General features: G+C 43.3%; 3 protein-coding genes and 1 non-coding gene across 4 annotated transcripts in view; 2 read left to right on the top strand and 2 right to left on the bottom strand.

Annotated features, from left to right (window-relative positions):
• LOC130696498 (cell adhesion molecule Dscam2-like) overlaps positions 1-15,721 on the top strand; it is a 31,479-nt gene extending 15,758 nt beyond the window's left edge. The window contains exons 11-32 of the mRNA XM_059495435.1: positions 46-470; positions 3,067-3,366; positions 8,546-8,665; positions 8,737-8,907; positions 8,975-9,122; positions 9,179-9,327; positions 9,387-9,686; positions 9,755-9,974; positions 10,044-10,285; positions 10,355-10,510; positions 10,571-10,698; positions 10,762-11,188; positions 11,257-11,488; positions 11,554-11,730; positions 11,793-11,959; positions 12,237-12,398; positions 12,467-12,622; positions 13,000-13,140; positions 13,408-13,568; positions 13,636-14,053; positions 14,344-14,410; positions 14,620-15,721. Of these exons, the coding sequence (XP_059351418.1) occupies positions 46-470; positions 3,067-3,366; positions 8,546-8,665; positions 8,737-8,907; positions 8,975-9,122; positions 9,179-9,327; positions 9,387-9,686; positions 9,755-9,974; positions 10,044-10,285; positions 10,355-10,510; positions 10,571-10,698; positions 10,762-11,188; positions 11,257-11,488; positions 11,554-11,730; positions 11,793-11,959; positions 12,237-12,398; positions 12,467-12,622; positions 13,000-13,140; positions 13,408-13,568; positions 13,636-14,053; positions 14,344-14,410; positions 14,620-14,680 (4,528 nt within the window). The 3' untranslated portion in view covers positions 14,681-15,721. The remainder of the gene's footprint in view (positions 1-45; positions 471-3,066; positions 3,367-8,545; positions 8,666-8,736; positions 8,908-8,974; positions 9,123-9,178; positions 9,328-9,386; positions 9,687-9,754; positions 9,975-10,043; positions 10,286-10,354; positions 10,511-10,570; positions 10,699-10,761; positions 11,189-11,256; positions 11,489-11,553; positions 11,731-11,792; positions 11,960-12,236; positions 12,399-12,466; positions 12,623-12,999; positions 13,141-13,407; positions 13,569-13,635; positions 14,054-14,343; positions 14,411-14,619) is intronic.
• Positions 2,095-2,165, bottom strand: Trnag-ccc (transfer RNA glycine (anticodon CCC)). The gene has a single exon. It is a non-coding gene; the product is annotated as a tRNA-Gly (tRNA).
• Positions 15,722-15,832: 111 nt separating the features above from the next.
• LOC130696496 (N6-adenosine-methyltransferase TMT1A-like) lies at positions 15,833-17,068 on the bottom strand. The gene is made up of 4 exons (XM_057519570.2): positions 16,787-17,068; positions 16,572-16,732; positions 16,265-16,515; positions 15,833-16,197 (listed from the first exon to the last, which is right to left on the bottom strand). Exons 1-4 carry the CDS (start codon positions 16,900-16,902, stop codon positions 15,937-15,939), a joined length of 789 nt encoding a protein of 262 aa, XP_057375553.1. The 5' UTR covers positions 16,903-17,068; the 3' UTR covers positions 15,833-15,936.
• A 913-nt stretch (positions 17,069-17,981) lies between these two features.
• LOC130696497 (CUB and sushi domain-containing protein 1-like) lies at positions 17,982-18,896 on the top strand. The gene is made up of 4 exons (XM_057519571.2): positions 17,982-18,152; positions 18,267-18,422; positions 18,496-18,683; positions 18,744-18,896. The coding sequence occupies exons 1-4, from the start codon at positions 18,029-18,031 to the stop codon at positions 18,765-18,767; spliced, it is 492 nt and encodes a 163-aa protein (XP_057375554.1). The 5' UTR covers positions 17,982-18,028; the 3' UTR covers positions 18,768-18,896.
• Positions 18,897-21,412: the final 2,516 nt, after the last annotated feature.

Raw genomic sequence — 21,412 nt, 5'->3', positions numbered from 1 at the left:
TGGTAAGGAAAACGAAATCTAACCGTGTTTATGGCTTTGGCTTAGGGTGCAAATTGGTCACTTTACGGCCGGAACCAACGAAGTCGTTTCCTACCTCAACATCACGGCCGTTCACACCAACGACGGAGGCCTCTACAAGTGCGCCGCTTCCAGCAAAGTCGGACACGCCGACCACTCTGCCCGCTTCAACGTTTACGGATTACCTTTCGTCAGACCGATGGATAAAGTGGCTGTTGTGGCCGGTGAATTGATGCTGGTTACCTGTCCCGTAGCTGGATATCCGATCGACACTATTCAATGGGAGAAAGGTGGCCGTGTTTTGCCCGTTAACCGCCGCCAGCAAGTCTTCCCTAATGGAACGCTCATCATCGAGAACGTCCAGCGCTCGTTGGATCAAGGCTCCTACACCTGCATCGCCAAAAACGCTCAAGGATTCTCCGCCAAAGGCAACCTCGAAGTCCAAGTCATGGGTAAGTCCGATGTTTCAATTAACTATCCCGCAAAGAATCGACGTGTTGAATTCCGGAATTGCATAAATCATAAACCATTTTTTCAAATCATTTTTGAACGGAATATCAACACGACGAATCTTTGCCCCATTATCGTCTTGGATTCGATATCCAAGTCCAGCGCAAAATCGTAATATCCCACGCGAGAAAGAGTTAACTTTAAGTGTGTATTTAAAAAAAAAAAATGGATACGTGTGCGAATTTCGTTAGTCTTGCCGGCCATCAATCCGTTCGCTTTCGACGAGCCGGTCTATGCTGGCGACGATGTCCAGTTGACTTGTTACGTGGCCCGAGGAGACGAGCCTTTAGCCGTCTCTTGGACTCTCAATGGCCTACCGCTGGACAACAGCCGGCCGGGCGTGAATCTGGTGAATGTAGGCAGTAAAACAAGTCTGCTGACCATGTCGAATGTCAATCACAATTCGGATGGAGAGTATCGTTGCGTTGCCAGAAATCCGGCTGGAACATCATCCTATTCCGCTAATTTAACGGTGTACGGTAAGGCGAATCGAAAATCGGGTTTTAATAGCAAACGAATGTTCCCCAAACGTTCAATCGTCAAACCGGGAAACTCCGCGTCCGAAAATCCTTCTTAAAATAAAGGGAAAAATTTCTGGAACTCTGTCCCCACCTTTTTCGTGCTCGTTCAGTGCCGCCGAAAATCCTTGCGTTCTCGTTCGGCGACGAGCCGTTCACTTCCGGCGATTCGGCACATACCGTCTGCGCCGCATCCGAAGGTGATCTACCGATGGATATCAACTGGGTCTTTCACGGCCAGCCGTACTCGTCGATGATGGGAATCACGACGACCAAAGTGGGTCCGCGTTCCAACATGCTACAGATCGAATCGGTCGCGGCGGCCCACAGTGGCAACTACACCTGTACGGCACGCAACGCGGCCGGAACACGCAACTACACGGCCGTTTTGGTCGTCTTCGGTACATCCACCGTCCGGAATCAGTCCCCAAAACATGTTCCCGTATCCTAAAATCGCTCCCGCGATCGCATAGAAAAAACGATACACAAGTAAAATTGTTTGTTTGCTGTCAGTGGCGCCCGTCATCGGTCCGTTCAGCTTCGGTGACCACGAGTACACGCTGGGCATGTCGGCGCAGATCAATTGCATCGTCATCGAAGGAGATTTGCCCATTGAAATTAGCTGGACGTTTCACGGACCGTCTTCGGCCATGGCCGGCATCGATACTATCAAAATCGGCTCGCGTTCCAGCATCCTAAATATCGATTCGGTCGCTGCCGATCACGCGGGCAACTATACGTGCATTGCTCGCAATATCGCAGCCGTTCGCAACTTTACAGCCACCCTGAATGTTTACGGTAGTCGATGATCCATGTTCAAATCTTCCCCTAAAGCCTCGTTGGGGCGCTCCCTCTCCGCTAATTGCGAATGATAGAGAAAGTTGTTTTCCCTGGCAGCGTAGGAATATATATCAAAGAGCAGGGAAGGGGATCCCAGGGAAAACTTAGATTTTTACCGACGAAAATTAAAATTTTGCACAAATTCCATGTAAAACTGAGTTAAACTGTACTTGTAAACAAAACATCTCGAAAAGTTGGAAAAAAGGTGTGCATCGACCGGGAATCGAACCCGGATCACGCGCGTGGGAGGCGCGCATTCTACCATTGAACCATCGATGCTTATAGAAATAGGTCAAGCGAGCCCTCCCATATCAGATGCCAGGTGAAAGTTATCGTTTCTTTTTACTCCCAGTTCGTCCGAAAATATTACCCTTCACTTTCGGAGAAGACGAGTTCCATACGCCGGGCTCTCACGTGCAAACCATCTGCATTGTCGGTGAAGGGGACCTGCCTATCGAATTGACGTGGACGTTTCGTGGCGATAGTAAAATTGGCATGGCGGATATGGGCGTCTCCACAACGCGTGTAGGGCCTCGTTCGTCTGTCCTACAAATCGACTCTGTCACAGCAGCTCATAGTGGGGAATATACCTGCACGGCTAAAAACTCGGTTGGCTCGCAAAGTGTCGTTGCCGATCTCGAAGTGCTTGGTATTATTGTTTCAAATGAATAAGCATTTCGCTCCGCCCCAAAAAACCTCGACGTCAAAAACGCTTCCGGCCTTTTTTATAGTTAAACGTTTCATTCGGTCCAATTTTTGTTTTCTTTGCGATGTAAAGTGGTGCCCAAGATCTTGCCATTTAATTTCGGCGAAGAGGACTACACTTCGGGAATGTCAGCTCAGTTGCAGTGCATCGTAACCGATGGCGATGTCCCTGTTGATATTCGCTGGATCACGTCTGGTCAGACCCATTCGGCTCTTTCTGGCATAACGTTCACAAAGATCGGTTCAAAGTCCAGCATTATGCAAATCGATTCCGTCGACGCCTCCCATTCGGGAAATTATACTTGCACCGCTCGCAATTCAGCCGGACAGGCCAGTTACACAGCCCAGCTCACCGTCGTTGGTATTATTTTTTTAAAAAATCCCCGGTGTTCTCCTCTCCTTTAAGTAATCGCTCCGCGTTAAGTCTTTTACGGTCAAACGAGTGATTAACAATTGTGATTTCGCGTGATTTTAGTTGCCCCGCAAATCGCTCCGTTCTCTTTCGGGGACGACGAAGCCCTCAACGCTGGCGATTTCGTAGTGGTCCAGTGTTCGGCCGTCAAGGGCGACTCGCCCATTAGTTTGCGCTGGGCATTCAAATCGCGCCCGCTGGCCTCCGACTCGCCCATCACGGGCCTAACGATCAACAGTTTGGGCGACAGGATTTCCGTCTTGTCGATTCAGTCGGTAGCGGCCGTTCATAACGGAGAGTACACCTGCACGGCTGAAAATCCGGCCGGAGTAGCGAATTATACAGCCACGTTGACTGTTAATGGTATACCCACCATCTCGGAAACGGCCATTCCCGTTTGTTTTATTCTATTTGTTTCTTTCAACACCTTCCCACTGTTCCCAAAACGTTCCGCAAGGGCTGGCTAAATTTTAAAAAAATCGATTACGTACTTAGTTGTTCCACGGATTGTACCTTTCGATCTGAGCGACGAGGCCATCACTTCCGGACAACCAGTGGCAATCCAGTGTACGGTTTCAGAGGGTGACTTGCCCATTAGTTTCCGATGGGCTTTTCACGGCCAAGAACTTTCTTCACAAATGGGCATTTCGACGATTCGTATAAACGCTCGCGTTTCGCTCCTCTCCATCGACTCGATCGCAGCCGGACACGCGGGCGATTACACCTGCACGGCTCAAAATTCCGCCGGAAGTGTCAATCACACCGCTACACTTCTCGTCCAGGGTTTGAAACTCTTACCGCAAAAACTCATCTCTTTTCCTAAACATCCCATTGCTCCCTCAGCTCCGCGCATCGCCTTTTAATTTTGAAAATTTAATCCGCCTAAGAATGTTTAAATTGGGACTCGTTAGTGGCTCCGCAGTTGTTGCCGTTCAGTTTCGGTGAAGGATCGCTGACATCCGGCCAACCGATCACGGTCCAGTGCATGATCGTCGATGGCGACTTGCCAATGACTTTGCGCTGGATGTTCCACGGCCGGGAACTTTCCTCTCAGATGGGCATCAGCACCTTCCGGCTCAATCCGCGCGTTTCCTTATTATCCATTGACGCGGTAGCGGCCGGCCATGCTGGCGATTACACGTGCACAGCACAAAATGCTGCCGGCCAATCGAATCATACTGCCTCTCTCTTTGTCAACGGTTGTCCTTGCAATCTTTTTGAAATTTAATCTTTGCCACGTACTTCATTTCCTTTACATCCATCCGCTCCGTGTCGCCAATGTTATCCGTTTTCTTTTTTTTTTTCGTGCTCCAGTTCCGCCGCAAATTATGCCGTTCAGTTTCGGAGAAGGTTCTTTGACATCCGGTCAGCCCGTAGCCATCCAGTGTACCGTCCTGGAAGGCGATCTCCCTTTGACATTGCGCTGGGCATTCCACGGCCAGGAACTTTCCTCCCAAATGGGCATATCCATCATCAAAGCGGGCACTAGGGTCTCGCTCTTGACGATCGATTCGATCGCGGCTGGCCATTCGGGCGATTATACGTGCACGGCTACCAATACGGCCGCCAGCGTGAATTACACGGCCAGTTTGGCTGTCAATGGTTTGTTCCCAGCCAAAATGTTTTAGCTTTCAAATCTGCTCCTTCACCCTCTTTATTCAAAACAAAAAAAAATCCCTTCTTTTCGGACGCTCCAGCGCATTTTATAATTTTATTTTCGCGTGATCGATGAAGTCGCTCCGGAAATTGCGCCATTTGACTTTGGAGATTCGACGCTCAACGCTGGCGACGCCGCTCAGGCTCAATGCATGGCACTTAAAGGCGACACGCCTCTTAATTTTACCTGGACGTTCCACGGCGACGCGACAACGTTCCAGACCGGCGTAGTAACGGCCAGCGTCGGCCAAAGAAGCAGTGCTTTGATGATCGATTCCGTGACACCTAATCACGCGGGGACGTATACCTGCACCGTGCGCAATCAAGCGGCCAGCGCTAGTTATTCCACCGTCTTATCCGTTACTGGTTGGTTAAAACTATTTCACGTGTTTTGTTTACCTGAAACCTTTATGTATTGCATCCCAAAAGTTCTGGACGCTCCTGCGCTAATGTAATTTAAGTAGCAGTTCTTTTAAATGATTAACTGTAAGCTTTAATATTTTATTCAAAAGTCGCGCCGGAAATCGCACCTTTTGATTTTGGGGATTCGACGTTGAACGCTGGAGATGCAGCACAGGCTCAGTGTATGGCTCTTAAAGGCGACACACCTTTACATTTCACATGGACTTTTCACGGCGATGTAACAACCTTCCAGTCGGGTGTAACAACGGCCAGCGTTGGCCAGAGAAGCAGCGTCTTAATGATCGATTCAGTGACACCAAACCACGCGGGAACTTACACTTGTACCGTTCGCAATCAAGCAGCCAGCGCTAGTTATTCTACAGTTTTGTCCGTCTCTGGTTGGTTTGTCGTTTAGTTCCATTTGATCACCTGAAAACCTATAGAATTCCTCCTAACGATGCGGACGCTCCTGCGTTGATTGAAGTTGTTTCACTTGCGTTTCTTCGATCTCATTTTTATTACTAAATGAGTTAACACGTAAATGCGTTTTGATTTGAAGTCGCACCGGAGATCGCACCTTTCGATTTTGGGGAGTCGACGTTGAATGCCGGCGAGGCTGCTCAAACTCAGTGTCTGGCTGTCAAAGGTGACACGCCGTTAAATATCACATGGACTTTCCATGGAGATGTGACAACTTTTCAAACGGGCGTTGTAACGGCTAGTGTCGGCCAGCGTGGCAGTGCTCTCATTATTGATTCGGTTACGACCAATCATGCTGGAACATACACGTGCACTGTTCGAAATCAAGTGGCCAGCGCTAGTTATTCAACCGTCTTGTCCGTCTCGGGTTTGTTTATAGCTATAATCTTTTAGATCCATTTATCACCTGGAACCTACAAATTTAATTCCTGTTTTTTTTTTTTGCGGACGCTCCCTGCGTTTATAAAATTGTTACATTTTTCTATTAGATTTCGACCTAAAGTTAATTATGTTTATGTCGTTTAATTTTTAAAGTCGCTCCAGAAATAGCACCATTCGATTTTGGGGAAGCGACGCTGAACGCCGGAGACGCGGCTCAAACTCAGTGTTTAGCACTTAAAGGCGACACGCCTTTAAAATTCACTTGGAAATTTCACGGTGACGTCACCGATTTCCCGACGGGCACAGTAACAACTAGTGTCGGTCAGCGGGGTAGCGCTCTTATCATTGACTACGTAACAACCAATCACGCTGGCATATTTACTTGCACAGCGAGCAATCAAGTGGCCAGTGCTAGTTATTCAACTGCCCTGTCCGTCTCCGGTTCGTTTTCCAATGTTTAGCCACGGTTTTCTCCCAACAAAAGAACCTATAGATTTAATTCCAAACTTTCGGGGACGCTCCTGCGTTGTGAAAATGAAGAAAACTTTTGATTTTATTTCAATTTAAACTCATTTAATAATGTCGTTGTAATTTGAATTGTAAAGTCGCACCGGAGATTGCGCCTTTCGACTTTGGGGATTCGACGCTCAACGCCGGCGAAGCGGCTCAGACGCAGTGTATAGCGCTTAAAGGCGATACACCTTTAAATTTTACCTGGACGTTCCACGGCGACGTAACTGATTTCCCGACTGGCGTTGTAACAACAAGTGCCGGCCAGCGTGGCAGTGTTCTCATTATCGACTCAGTAACGACTATTCATTCTGGAACGTATACTTGCACAGTGCGCAATCAAGTGGCCAGCGTCAGTTATTCGGCTGTTTTATCAGTCTCGGGTACACAGATGGACACAGTCCAGCTCGCAAATCTAAAGCCGCCCTTTTAATCCCTCCATTCATATACGCTCCGCGTTTCGTTTCATTCCCATATTTAAAATGTGTACTCTCGTCATTTAGTTGCTCCGGAGATTGTTCCGTTCGCATTCGGCGATATCTACGAGGGCGAATCCAGTCAGGTGTTGTGCGTCTTATCCAAAGGAGACGATCCAGTGCGTTTAGAATGGTACCACGGCTCCGAATTGTTGACGGCCAGCCGGCAAGATGTCACAGTCATTCCGACCGGACCTCGAGCTTCTGTGCTCGTCTTCAATTCATTAGCGGCCAGTCATTTCGGCAATTACTCCTGTCAGGCTTCCAACGCTGCCGGAAACAGCTCCTTCACAGCCGAACTGATCATTAACGGTTGAGATTTAACGTGCCAGTTTAGATCCCCTTTTTCCTCTCCGTTCATTGTCCGGTCGTGGCCTTTTTTAATTTTTTTCAATCCTAATCAGTTGGGCTTCGTTTTTCTTGTTTGATAGTGGCCCCCAAAATCGTACCGTTTAGTTTCGGCGATGAAGCCGTTATGGCCGGCTCGGCTACCCAAGTAACTTGCCTAGCCTCAGAGGGTGATCTTCCAATGGACGTCCAGTGGCATTTCAAGGGTTCTAACGTTTCCTCACTCGGACTGGGAATGTCCACTACGAGGGTGGGTTCGCGGACCAATTTACTTGTCATTGACACTGTCTCACCGGAAAACGGAGGCCTTTACACATGTCGAGCTACAAATGCGGCAGGCTCGGCTGATTATTCAGCGGAATTACTCGTACAGGGTATTGTTTCTATTTGAGCCAGCCTTTTCAACAGATCCTCGAATAAGGGACCCTCCCGTCGCCAAGCCATTTTAGATTTCAATTGAAATGCTCAGGATCGATTGTTGTCATTTGCAGAGAGACCGACGCTCCTGCCGCTCTACCTGCCCAGCGAATCAGTCGACCAGGGAAGCTACGTCCAGTTGACGTGCATCGCCACGGCTGGAGACTTGCCACTCGACTTCCGCTGGACGGTCGACGGCCGTCAAGTGTCTGAATCGACCGTATCGAGAGTCTCGCCTCAAACCAGCCTCTTAATTCTCAACAGCGTCGATTTACATCAGGCCGGCACTTACAGTTGTCATGTCAACAATTCGGCCGGCCGCTCCAGCTCCTCCACTCAAGTCAAAGTCAACGGTAAATTGAGCTGACATTTATCCGGTTAAATATATTTTTCTGTGTAGGAATATAAACCGAGGCGTAATGGACGAGAGATTTGTGTGGCGTTAGAAAATAGGCGATTTTCAAACTAGAAACGTTGACGTTTGAAATAAAGAAGGCCGCGACGCGGAGCGTCCCTTTCCCCAATCCTTTTCCTTACCCAAATCCATCCCTGCTTTCACCATTTTTATTTATTTATTTCACTTCAAGGAATTTGTTCCAATCTGCTTCAAAGATAGAAAGGCAGAGAAACTGTCTTCATGTATTAGTTAATATACGTTTTTGTTTAGAATTTGGAACAGGTTCTTTTCTGTAAAGTTTGTTGATTTCCACGTTCCAAGAACTTGTTTTAATTTGAAAATCACATTTACGAATCCTTATTTGCATGCGAGCAATCTGTCATGGAACGTGAGATTTCGTAACATCTTCTTGCATCTTTCTCTATCTGAAATCCTTCAGCGAACTTGAAACTAATTCCCAATTTTCTTCATCAAGTTCCCCCACGCTGGATCGTCGAACCTACAGACAAGGCATTTGCTCAGGGTAGCGAAGCTAAAATCGAATGCAAAGCTGATGGCTTTCCAAAACCTCAAATTTCCTGGAAAAAAGCTCCAGGTAAATAACGGCTGCTGAACAATTTAAAAGTCAATAGATTCCACCGATTGACTTCTTGATATTTTTAACAGGAAGCACACCCAATGATTACAGGGATATCCGTTCCAATAACTATGTCCGCATCGAAGATGGTACCTTGTCCATCGGCAACATCCAGAAATCCAGCGAAGGCTATTATCTCTGTGAGGCCTCTAACGGAATTGGTGCTGGACTGTCGGCCGTCATCTTCGTTAGCGTTCAAGGTAACTTGTTGTAAATAATTTCTACATTTACCATTTCATTTTTCAAAAATGCTTTCTTTCATTTTAGCACCACCTCAATTTGAGATCAAGTTTAAGAACCAAACTGCCCGTCGAGGAGAGCCGGCCGTCCTTCAGTGCGAAGCTAAAGGCGAGAAACCAATTGGCATTTTATGGAACATGAACAGCAAACGATTGGACTCGAAGAGCGATCCTAGGTAATTCTATTTGACATGATGCATCTCCTATCGCTAGCTAACCCTTGAGAAATTAGATACACGATTCGAGAAGAGATTTTGCCAACTGGAGTCTTGTCCGACTTGAGTATTAAGAAACTAGAACGAACTGATTCGGCCCTTTTAACCTGCGTGGCCACCAACGCATTCGGTAGTGACGACACTAGCATCAACCTGATCGTTCAAGGTATACCTTATTCCAGTATACCCTTCGCTATTTCATTTCATTTGACATTGATATTTCAGAACCACCCGAGGTCCCGTTTGGAGTTAAAGTGCTGGATAAATCCGGTCGCTCCGTCCAACTTTCCTGGTCTGCTCCTTACGATGGCAATTCACCACTCACTCGCTACCTGATTGAATACAAAATCAGCAAAGGTGATTGGCAAGCCGATATCGATCGTGTCTTGGTTCCTGGGCAGCAAACTGTTGCTGGAGTCTACAACTTGGTACCGGCTACCACTTACCACTTCCGACTAGTCGCCGAAAACGAAGTTGGCTCGTCCGATCCTTCCGAAACTGTCACCATCATCACCGCCGAAGAAGGTAATGCAGTAACTTAACATACTAAATCAACATTTTGGCCATAACATCCAAACTGATCCGTCTTCTAGCACCGGGAGGCACTCCGCGCGGAGTCAAAGTTGAAGTAGTTGACCAAAACACTCTCAAAGTCTCATGGAAACCACCTCCTAAGGAACACTGGAATGGCGAGATCCTCGGCTACTACGTCGGCTACAAACTGGCCACGTCTGACAAACCATATCTTTTCGAAACCGTCGAATTCAGCCGGGAACTGGGCAAAGAGCATCAACTGAACATTTCACATCTCAAGTACCTGCCAATAGCTTACCACGCACGAAACGCATCTTTCATTCTGTTCTACTATTTTTTTTTTTTCAGGATGTACACACAATATTCGGTTGTCGTCCAAGCCTTTAATCGCGTCGGTGCCGGACCCATGTCTGAAGAAGTGATTCAGCATACGGGCGAAGGAACACCAGAGCAGGCTCCTCAGGATGTGACTTGCACAGCATTGACTTCTCAATCTATTCGCTTGTCGTGGTCTTCACCTCCTTTAACAACAGTGAATGGAATTATTAAGGGTTACAAAGTTATTTACGGACCGAGTCAAATCTGGTTTGGTAAGTTGACGTATTTCCCAAGTAATGCTTACGAATGTGTTACGTCATCTCTTTATTTATCAAAACCAGACGAGACCAGCAAAGATGCCAAAATTATTACCACTAGCGAGACTATCCTTCACGGTCTGCGCAAGTACACCAACTACAGTATGCAAGTTTTGGCCTTCACTGCCGGCGGTGATGGAGTCAAATCTGTACCTGTCAACTGCCACACGGAACAAGATGGTAGCTGAAAAATGTGGCCTACCTTTTAAGAATTAAATTAAAAAGCTGGATTGCTCTTAGTTCCCGGATCTCCATCTGCCGTCAAAGCTCTTTTGATGACCCCTGATTCCATTTTAGTCAGCTGGAAAGCACCCGAACTGCCAAATGGAATTGTCAACCAGTACACAGTTTACATTCAAGAAGGATCGGTAATGATTGTTAAGCTAATTATTTGCGAGGGAGCATTGCCATTGATGTTCTCTGATATCCAGGAGGATGCTCGTAGTCAGAAAGTGTCTCCGTCTCAACTGAACTATGAAGCCAGTGGATTGAAGAAGAAGGAACGCTACAACTTCTGGGTCACGGCTTCGACTAACGTTGGAGAAGGCGAACCTTCCAAGACTGTCACCATCGCTCCTGGAACTCGCGTGCCGGCAAAGATTGCTTCCTTCGACAACACTTTCAGCGTCTCGTACCGCGAAGACGTCAAGCTGCCCTGCCAAGCTGTCGGTGCTCCGTTGCCCGAAATCCAGTGGAAAATCAAAGGAACTCCCTACGCCGCGTCGGAACGAATCCGCCTACTCCCTGAAGGATCTCTCCTCGTGCGTGAAGTCACCCGTGACGATGCCGGAGAGTACACTTGCACCGTTGAGAACATGTACGGCCAAGACACAGTCACCCATCAACTCCAAGTTCAAGGTTAGCGCCAACAACTTCAAAGAATCCAAATGAAAAGAAAGAAATTTTTAAAAAACGTACTTTAATAGCTCCTCCATATCCGCCTCACTTGTCTCTGGCATCTACTACTACTACGTCCATCACGATCAAGGTAAAACCGCGTAAGGAAGAGGAGACACCCATCCACGGATACACCGTTCATTATAAACCCGAGTTTGGCGATTGGGAGACGACACAAATTGGCAACTCTCTTCAAGATTATACCATTGAGAATCTTTGGTGTGGTACACGCTATCAACTCTATGTCAGAGCTTACAACGGGTATGATTGAAATGCAAAAGGCTATTTAAAGTTCGTGGGTGTAAATGATTTGAATTTTGGAATAGAATCGGAACGGGAGAGGGATCTGACGTCATCAACACCCGTACCAAAGGATCAGCGCCAGCAGTACCGGATGCCAACCGATTTATCGAAGGTTCGGCAAGCAGTGTTACACTTCATCTCAGCGCCTGGTCGGATGGTGGTTGCCCAATGCTTTATTTCGTAGTTGAGTATCGCGGAAAGTACGTTTTTAAATTTTAATCGTCTTAGGATTGGAATAAATGCAATTTCCTTTTTATTTCAGGGGAAATCAGGATTGGACTTTGGTATCGAATAGCGTAAAGCCTGGTGGCAACTTCGTCGTGCTCGATCTCAGCCCAGCCACTTGGTATAATCTTCGTGTGACGGCTCACAACAACGCGGGTTCAACAGTGGCTGAATATGAATTTGCTACTCTGACCCTTACCGGAGGTAAAATAAACAATCTTGGCGGTGTCCTTTCACCTTAAGTGGATTTGTAAGTCACCCCTAGTGTGAGTGGATGTCTACTAGTGTTTAGACAAACCGAAGATGTTCTGGTGTAAACACGAGGCAAGACGGCCTTAACTTTTAGGCTTTTCGTTTGCGATATTCGATAGTGCTTGGCTGGGGAATAATGTTTTAAGGACACTTCCGTTTACACATTTTTGCGTACCATTGATACCGAAAATAACAATAAAAATAAACGCATTTGTTTTGTGATTTATAGGAACAATTGCGCCCGCTAGAGAAACATCAGAAAAGGAAAATCCTCTGCTAGCAATGTTGATGAATTTGAATTTGGTGGTTCCAGCGGCCGCAGCCATTCTTGTCATTATTGCTGCCATAGTCGTCATCTGTGTTATCAAAGGTCGCAATAATGGCCATAAAGGTATTGTCTTGCTAGTTGTCGATATTATCAATCTATTTTTCTATTGTTTGAATTGTGCGCATTCCTAGATGATGTCATCTATAATCAAGCTTCTGCTGGAAACGCGACCATGAAACGCAATGGTGGTGACATGCGTGATGAGCTTGGCTACATCCCACCACCTAATCGCAAACTTCCACCGGTGCCCGGAACTCAGTACAACACTTGTGATCGGATTAAACGCGGTAACTATATCTTTCAGAGTATTTTCTTTCATCCCTTTTTTTCTTTTTTATTTAAATTCTATTGTTGAGTCGAGTTCGATGATATGCCATTAGTGTTTGCAATGCATGATTTTTTTAAAAATTCACATTGACGAACAAAAAGAGAGAAATGAAGAAAAAGAAAATGGTAGTTGACGACTGACTTATTCTGGACGGTGCGTGTTGTGACCATCCTGGAGCTTTTTGTTATTCGGTTTTCGCTATATTTGTTTTGCGTTTTTTCATTCCCGATTTTTTGTTCTTCTCTGGCTATACTCGTTCCAACCATGTCGACTGAAAACCTGACAAAACACACACCCCCACACACAAAACGTACAATTACGCATACGAAAAAAAAGGTCACGCAGACTGTCACGCCTATCGGACGCTGGACCCACGCCGACCTGTTTATGACGAACTGTCGATCCACCCTCCTCCGCGCCGTGTAGCGCCGGTTCCCGGTGAGGAGGTAAACCAGTCTGGGGCTTCGTTGTACGCAGGTAAATCAAAACTATCCCGTGCCAAACCTTGCTTACCTTATCGTGTCAGTTCATGCCTGGATTTGTTGTCTTTCTTTAACCTTAATACTTTTTCTTACCCTCGGTTGAAGGCATACTTTATTGCAAAGCATAAAAAAAGCCGCTGACAATCTGTGTGGTACTCGTTCACCTGACAATTAACTTGATTATTTGTTTTTATTAAAAAGACTAATTGGGGATTGAAACCCGAAGGTATGAAACGAAAACTAATTATTCAATTCGCGAAAGGTATGGATGATGAGATTTGCCCGTACGCTACTTTCCACCTGCTTGGCTTCCGTGAGGAAATGGATCCCAACAAGACTGGTAACCAATTCCAGACTTTCCCGCATCCCAATGGAGGACCCCAACAAGATATGGCTCATCACCGTCAGGCTTCTCAATCGATGGTAACTAATCCATTAACCTTTTTCAAACTTAACATCCTCGATATAAAAAATTATTTTCGAAATACAGCCTCGTCCAGGCCCTGGAAACCGTATGATGCGAATGCCTAACGGCGCTACCTATGCTCCTGAGAATTGCTACGACGATCCTGCCAATTGTGACATGTACGGAGGAGCCGAAAGCAATAGGTACGCTTCTTACACCAACACCAACCCACCGTTGCCGCCACCGGATTTCGGCACTAGCCCGACCCAGAATACTATGCTGGCCCGACGCAGCATGAACGGACAACAATTGCGCGGCAACGGCACCATGAATCTACCCTTGCCACCGTATCCGGATCCTCCTCAGCCACCTTTACCTCCTCCTCGCTGCGGAAACGATTCCGCCAATGTCTCCAGCTCGTCCAACAACGATTCGACCATCAGCGCTGAAATCTCTGAAGCCGAATGTGATCGTGAGCATTTGGTCAATCGCAACTACGGTGGTAAGTTTTTTTCAAGTTTTTCAAGTTTTAATGAAAATCATTTCGGGCGGTAATTGGAAGGGGGACAAATGGGAGTGAAAGAGAGACGTCTTCGACGTCGACCATGATTTCTCTGTGCTTTATTAACCCTTAGCGAAGTTGCATGTGATCTGTGAAGGAGGTGAACGTCCATCTCTTTTATGTACTGTATCTCATCGTGTGCTTATCGTTCTGATCTCTTTATTCTACTTTGGTGTCTCTGCTTTTTTTGTTATTTTAAAATCTGCGCTCCCTCGGTCATCGTCAAACAGTCGGCATTCGGAGCATGAACAGCAAGGATGGGATGAGTATGGAAGAAATGCGGAAACTGATTGAAAAGTAAGTTTGTTTTTAAGTAACTGTCTGCTTTCATCATGTTCTCGTTGTTCCTTGATGTCTCTTCAATCACGACACTTCTTTCACTCATTCATTTCCCTTTTTTTTAAACCCATGCTTTCCTTGAAGGAGCTCGTAAGTGAATCATTAATGGCTTGTGAAATTTCCGCGTTAACTATCATGTTGGACTTCTATTTTTGTTTTTCCAACAGGAATGAAGGTGGGGCCCACGTCACTAATGGTCTGATCGCTTACGACACCGTCAATGTCTAAAGAACTGAAGGAATAAAGAAGGACCTGAGATAACCTAATAGGTTGACAATGTTATCATCTGCGTGGTGCTTCAATTATCTATTCTGATTGTCCCCTCGTGCATACCAACATCTACAGTTAATCTCGCTTCGTGATTTCGTCAACGCTTTCTTCTTTCAATTTCTTGTCCTTAAATAACGATTATTGCATGTTTTAACACTTTTCGGGGAGGAATTTAATATCCCATCTAGAACAACCACTAAGATCTGAAACGATGTTGACTTCCTGTAGTTTTGTGTTTAGAAGCCAGTCCACACATATACCCCAACCCTTATCCCTTGTAAATGAGTGTAGCGACATCAAACGCAGCTCGATTTTTTACTTCTTTTTATTTTATTTTTTTTTTTTCAATTTGACGATACGGTACTCATTTCCCCTTCCTTTATTGAGTTAGAATTTTTCCGCTGACAAATTTGCCTGTAGGCTTTCAGTCAGTGCTCAAAGTTGTACATCTAAGTACCGTTGGTTGATTTATTGGTTTTCTTCATACTCTTAATAATTAAAATCGCTTCCTATGGCGTTATTTCATTACATTGTTAGCGCAGCCGAGTCTGCGCCCAGTAAAACTTTTACTTTCGCTCGCTATATTTCCTAGCTTATTCGCTTTTGATGTCCTCGCATAAGGCAGTGAAATCTGTTTAAACCTTTTCAATCGCCGATCAATGTCTAACTGGCTAAAATCGAAGAACGGCTATTCTTGGAGTAACGGAAAACTTCGTTAAATGGCGGGCGGTTTTGCAACCCTTTCGTATCGTGCTTGTCTTCTTATTAGTTTATAATTAGAAAAACTTAAAACTCTCTCCCTCAATACTTCTCATATCCCTCAACCTTATTTTCCCCTTATTTTTGATTGTAAATTCGTGTAAGTTACTAGTCAGTAAGAAAGGGACGTAGATTTTACAGACTGCAGTAGACTAGTGACTTTTTAGACAACATGAAGAAAAAACAATGACTACTGGATTCTGATTAATCGATTGGTAAATTCGGAAGAAAAGGTTGTAATAACTGAACTGCGTGAAAATTGCTGTACTCTTTGGATTTAACAAGAATCTCGGTAATGGTGGGGATTATTATTGGTTCAATACAATGCTCTTCGTCCGTGTCCCTAAACAATTGTGTTTTCGTCGTTGCGTGTTTATTTATCAAATAAGGCCTCTATGCAAATGATAACCCGTATAAATTTAAAACAAAATTTTCAAAATTTTTTGGCACTATGACTACTTGGTGGCGACTCCCATGACATGAACCCGAACAAGTTTCCATACCGACCACCCATCTTTACTGAAGGGGATATCGAAACGTTTTTGGCACACATGCGAAAACAAGTTTACGTCTTCTGCTACAACGTCGTCAATGTTGCGATTTAAGTGGCAGCCAAAAATGAGATCCCACACAGTGTAAGTCAACAAGTTTTGAAGGAAATGGAGCCAAGTTCCAGGTACGTCGTGAACGTGTTCCCAATAGTAGAATTTTCCACCCTGTCAGCAACAGTATTTTCTATATATATTGCTAGAAAGTAACTCGGCTGAGTTTTGTTATGCATACTTTTGCGAGTACACGGTGAACTTCTTTGAGCGTTTGCTTCAGATCTCGAACTGAACAAAGTACCAAAGTGGATACAACTATATCCATACTGCTGTCCTCAACTTCTTTCATGTTTTCAGCACAAGTAAGAAGAAACTTATCCACTTTAATGAGACTTTTCTTCTGCCTTTCATAAAAAAGAGGCTCGAAAAATGCATTTGGTTCGACAACTGTTAATTTTGAATTAGGTGGAAAGAATTCAAAATTAGCACCTGTTGAATCATAGTATTCAGTTAGCAACCTAGGTAAATCATGGGTAAACATTTACCAGAACCAGGTCCAATTTCCAGAATTCTCAAAAGGCCCTTGTTCCTCAAATACAGATCTGCTGATTTGTGATATTTCATCGAATTAAAATGAACTTTTTTCATGTCTCGAAGAGCAGCATGGTATTTGATCATTGCATGATTCCAGAAGATACTTATGAGTCTGCATTCACATGTTGGCTCAAAATTTAGTTGTTATTTTGAAAATTTGTATCACCTTGCTTTCATTGAAGTTCCATATTTATTGAGAAGTGTAAAGATGAGAAATTGTATTAGTATGGGGATCAAACAGTAATAGATGACACCTTGAAAAACAACATCACTGGTTGCCATTATCAGTCAGGACTCTTAGGATGGCAGAACCTAAATAGCCCTTTGAGTTCAATAGTTATTACAAAGTTATGGTTCTGGAATCGAAGAAATAGTTGAATCCTGTAATGCGCTCCCCTAGCCTATTCTTTGCCCCTTTTTTCAATTATTTATTTAATGATTTTTGTTATCGCTTTTGTTAATGTTTAACTATTGTAAACTAGCAGAAATTTCCGTGAATTCTAGCGCTTTAGTAGTATGCTTGTTGCACGCTAGATTGCGATGCGTGTATAATATTTTTATTTCGAGTTTGCGGTAACGACCGCTGCAAGACACTAAATTATTAAAACAACATTAGAGGAAAAATAAAGAACCTTTCGCTTCGAAAGTTAGTTTAGATTACATTTGAAATGGCAATATCAACTAAAACGAGAAGTGCATAGCCATCAAACTCAATTGTCATATCTCCACGTTATTTACCGAGTTATAAACCAACTCGCAGTGGTTGAAGTGGTAAAAGCCCAATACAGGTTGCCCCCATAATTTCTGTACCCTGTTTTTTTCATGCCGCCCATAGTTAAAGCTATATAAGTTATGTTTGTAAAGAAATGATAGATTTTAATAGCTTTAAAAATGAAAAGAAGAACTCTTACACACCGATAAAATCAAAAAGGTTTTATCAAAAAAGCTCCGAATTTATTTTAGTCAATCCCGAAGATAACAAAGACGTTCTGGATTTCAATAAACTAGTCCGAAAGAAGTAAGTTCGAGAAAATGTTATTTATTGTTTAGCTAGTGTAGCAATATCTTTTGTTTATTCGGGCAACGGTACAAGGTGCAAAAGTTATATGAGGTTTTGTGATAACAGAATGATCCGGATATGCCGATACTACTGCTACGTATCTTTGGTTTCAAACCAAATGCCCTCAACTCAATCGTTGCTTGTCCTGTCAAAAAGCGTGATAAATAAGATGCACCTCCACATGGGCTCATTGTTTATACACGTCAAGTTTTGACATGTTGATATTTTCATTCGACAAACATCGAGATAAGACATGCTATAGGTCGAGGGGCTAGTCGCCTATAAAATAAACCGCCAGAATAGCAATTAAGTGCAGTTCCTGTTTGAAAAAAATCCCATTTACTCAACATGTCTCTCATCAAGTCGTTCGCTATTTTGGCTTTGGTTGCTCTGGCAGCCGGCTCTGTCCAAAAATCCAAGCCTATGAAGAAGTTCCAGCCTGAGGTTGCCCCCCAAATTAGTGTCCGAGAGGGTAAGTAGTTTTTAAATAAATCTTTTTTGCGCCAAGCGCCCTCCCCATTTTCTTTTTTTGTTTTCGTTTTGTTGTACAACCATTTGTAGGATTTATTTGTAATTTACTTTATAGTTTGCGGTGATCAATACGCCACTGGCACCGGAGGTAGCATTATTTCTCCCAACTACCCGAATGGCTATGCGAATAGCGAATCTTGCGGATGGTTTTTGACTGCTGAAAACGGAAACAAAATTGCAGTTGTTGTCCACGATCTGCAGACCGAAGCAGGTTAGTTTAAAATAAATTCATTTTCCTTTAAACGGAATTCAACTACAAATGACGTTGGGGAATCGACATGAAGGCTATGACGTCTTGACCATCCTTGACGGTATCACCGGAGAGTCCCCAGTTCTCCTTGAACTTTCCGGAGAGGCCAGCAACTTGGCCGTCTTGTCTACCCAGCCATCAATTTTCGTTGGATTCACAGCTGATTCATCTATCACTGCTCCTGGATTCAACTGCAGCTGGACTCAGGTCAACCCTCAAGATGTAAGTAGCTTTCTTCGCTAGTATCTATTGACAATCAAAACTAACTGCATGAATATCTAGAGCTTGGAACTCTTTGGCCTCTAACTTCATCCAGTTGGGGATTGCGTAATGCAGAATAAAACTTTCGCATCGTCCTGCGAAACAATACCACTGTAAAGCAATGACTTTTTGTAGCCACAAGACTTGGAAATAAAGCTGAAAATATTTAAACGTTATGACTCCTCGTATTTGGTGAATGTTCGTTCTAAATATCTTGATAATCAAAACGTTTGATCGCTATCGATAATGACAATCATATTTAGTGGTAATCCCCCTCCCCTCTATAAATTCATAAACACCATTAAAATCATACTTAATATTCAAAATTGAACGTTGCGATTCGAAAGGTTATTCGTTTTTTTGGTCAAATGAGTCATTTTTGAAAAAAGTGATCTTTGTTAAATTTTGAACGTAAATCATACATAGTTATCGAAATTTAATGATATTAAAAAGAAAAAGAAAGTGGGGCTTATTTTCTTCTCGGGCTTAAAATTTCTACCATTCCTTTTTAGAACTCATTGGAATTGGTTCAAAATTTCAGAATATATTCAAAATTGAATGCTGATTTCGATTCAGCTATTAGCTTTCTCCTTAACCAAGCCGTTTGAAAATAAAAGAAAACAAAGTGCTGTTAGTGACACTTTTTTTGCGCCGTTGGGTACTGGCATGCTAGTATGTCAATTTGGTGTGATAATGATTCTGAAATTTAAGATTTGTTTTTACGTAGAGTTTATGGCTTTTGAATAATCAAAGAAGTTTGTTGTGTCACGCTAGCGCTTTAGCGTACTGGCGCGCTGGTAATGGTTTCGATTCGCATACACACTAATTTTAAATTTTAGATTACTCCAAAACTATAAACTCTACGTAAAAACAAATATCATTTTCGTGTTCCTTGGTTGATTTTGAATCAGAATTATCTATAGATATCTAGATTTAATGCTATTATTTTTTAATAGGTAAAAGTTTTATGCCCGACGATATAAGCCCGGCCTTATTTTTTAACCCAACTTCACCGTTTTTTACGTTTTATTAAAAAACTATGAGTCCCTCGAGAAAACAACCCTTATATTCGGGATGCCCGTTCAATTCTACATCGAAACCATGTATTTAAAGAGAAATCTAAAATTTTGCCAAAATTGAAAAAGTGAGAAGGCTATAGCCTTCCTACTTTTGTCAAAATCGTAAAAAATCGCAATCTCTCAGAATGCGATGAAATTCGCACAGTATAACCCAATTTTAACGCTGATTCAGAAAAAGCCCTTTGTTTGTTTGTCAAGTAAGCCGTTTTTGAAATAATTGTCATTTTGCTAAGGCCTTGCTTACTTTTTGAAACCCAACTTCACCGTTTTTTACGTTTTATTCAAAAACTATGAGTCCCACGAAAAAACAACCCTCATATTCGTGATGCCCGTTCAATTCTGCATCGAAACCATGCATTTACAGCGAAATCTAAAATTTTGCCAAAATTGAAAAAGTGAGAAGGCTATAGCCTTCCTACTTTTGTCAAAATCGTAAAAAATCGAAATCTCTCAGAATGCGATGAAATTCGCACAATATAACCCAATTTTAACGCTGATTCTGAAAAAGTCCTTTGTTTTTTTGTCAAGTAAGCCGTTTTTGAAAAAATCGTGATTTTGCTAAAGCCGCGCTTACTTTTTGAAACACAACTTCACCGTTTTTTACGTTTTATTCAAAAACTATTGGTCTCTCGAGAAAACAACCCTCATATTCGTGATTCCCGTTCAATTCTGCATCGAAACCATGTATTTAAAGCGAAATCTAAAATTTTGCCAAAATCGAAAAAGTAGGAAGGCTATAGCCTTCTCACTTTTTCAATTTTCTTCAAATCCTAGATTTCATTAAAAATACATTATTCCGATTCGAAATTTATCGCTGATCACGAAAATGGGGTATATTTTTACATTAGGCTTCTCCTTTATGAATTAACCGTAAAAAACGGTTAATTCGCTTATTAAGCCCGACAATAAAAGCCCGGCCTTATTTTTTAACCCAACTTCACCGTTTTATACGGTTAATTCAAAACGTAGAAGCCTTGTATAAAAATATACCACATTTTCGTGATCAGCGATCAATTTCGAATCGGAATAATGTGTTTTTAATGAAATCTAGTATTTGAAGAAAATTGAAAAAGTGAGAAGGCTATAGCCTTCCTACTTTTTCGATTTTGGCAAAATTTTAGATTTCGCTTTAAATACATGGTTTCGATGCAGAATTGAACGGGAATCACGAATATGAGGATTGTTTTCTCGAGAGACTCATAGTTTTTGAATAAAACGTAAAAAACGGTGAAGTTGTGTTTCAAAAAGTAAGCGCGGCTTTAGCAAAATCACGATTTTTTCAAAAACAGCTTACTTGACAAAAAAACAATGGGCTTTTTCAGAATCAGCGTTAAAATTGGGTTATACTGTGCGATTTTCATCGCATTCTGAGAGATTTCGATTTTTTCCGATTTTGACAAAAGTGGGAAGGCTATAGCCTTCTCACTTTTTCAATTTGGGCAAAATTTTAGATTTCGCATTAAATACATGGTTTCGATGCAGAATTGAACGGGCATCACGAACATGAGGTTTGTTTTCTCGTGGGACTCATAGTTTTTGAATAAAACGTAAAAAACGGCAAAAAATTGGTTAAAAAATAAACCCGACTTTATCTTTCGGGCTTAAAAATCT

Source organism: Daphnia carinata, chromosome 5, assembly GCF_022539665.2.
Source record: "Daphnia carinata strain CSIRO-1 chromosome 5, CSIRO_AGI_Dcar_HiC_V3, whole genome shotgun sequence".
NCBI lineage: Eukaryota > Metazoa > Arthropoda > Branchiopoda > Diplostraca > Daphniidae > Daphnia > Daphnia carinata.
The sequence above is the reverse complement of the archived record's forward strand: the minus strand, read 5'-3'. Positions and strand labels throughout refer to the sequence as shown.

Excerpts from the sequence above, each read along its gene's own strand:
- LOC130696496 (XM_057519570.2), bottom strand. The coding sequence starts at position 16,902 with ATGGCAACCAGTGATGTTGTTTTTCAAGGTGTCATCTATTACTGTTTG. Across the intron at positions 16,733-16,786 it reads GGAACTTCAATGAAAGCAAG|ACTCATAAGTATCTTCTGGA; the intron begins GTGATACAAATT and ends ATGTGAATGCAG. Across the intron at positions 16,198-16,264 it reads TTCACCGTGTACTCGCAAAA|GGTGGAAAATTCTACTATTG; the intron begins GTATGCATAACA and ends TGTTGCTGACAG.
- LOC130696497 (XM_057519571.2), top strand. The coding sequence starts at position 18,029 with ATGTCTCTCATCAAGTCGTTCGCTATTTTGGCTTTGGTTGCTCTGGCA. Across the intron at positions 18,153-18,266 it reads CCAAATTAGTGTCCGAGAGG|TTTGCGGTGATCAATACGCC; the intron begins GTAAGTAGTTTT and ends TTTACTTTATAG. Across the intron at positions 18,423-18,495 it reads CGATCTGCAGACCGAAGCAG|GCTATGACGTCTTGACCATC; the intron begins GTTAGTTTAAAA and ends ATCGACATGAAG.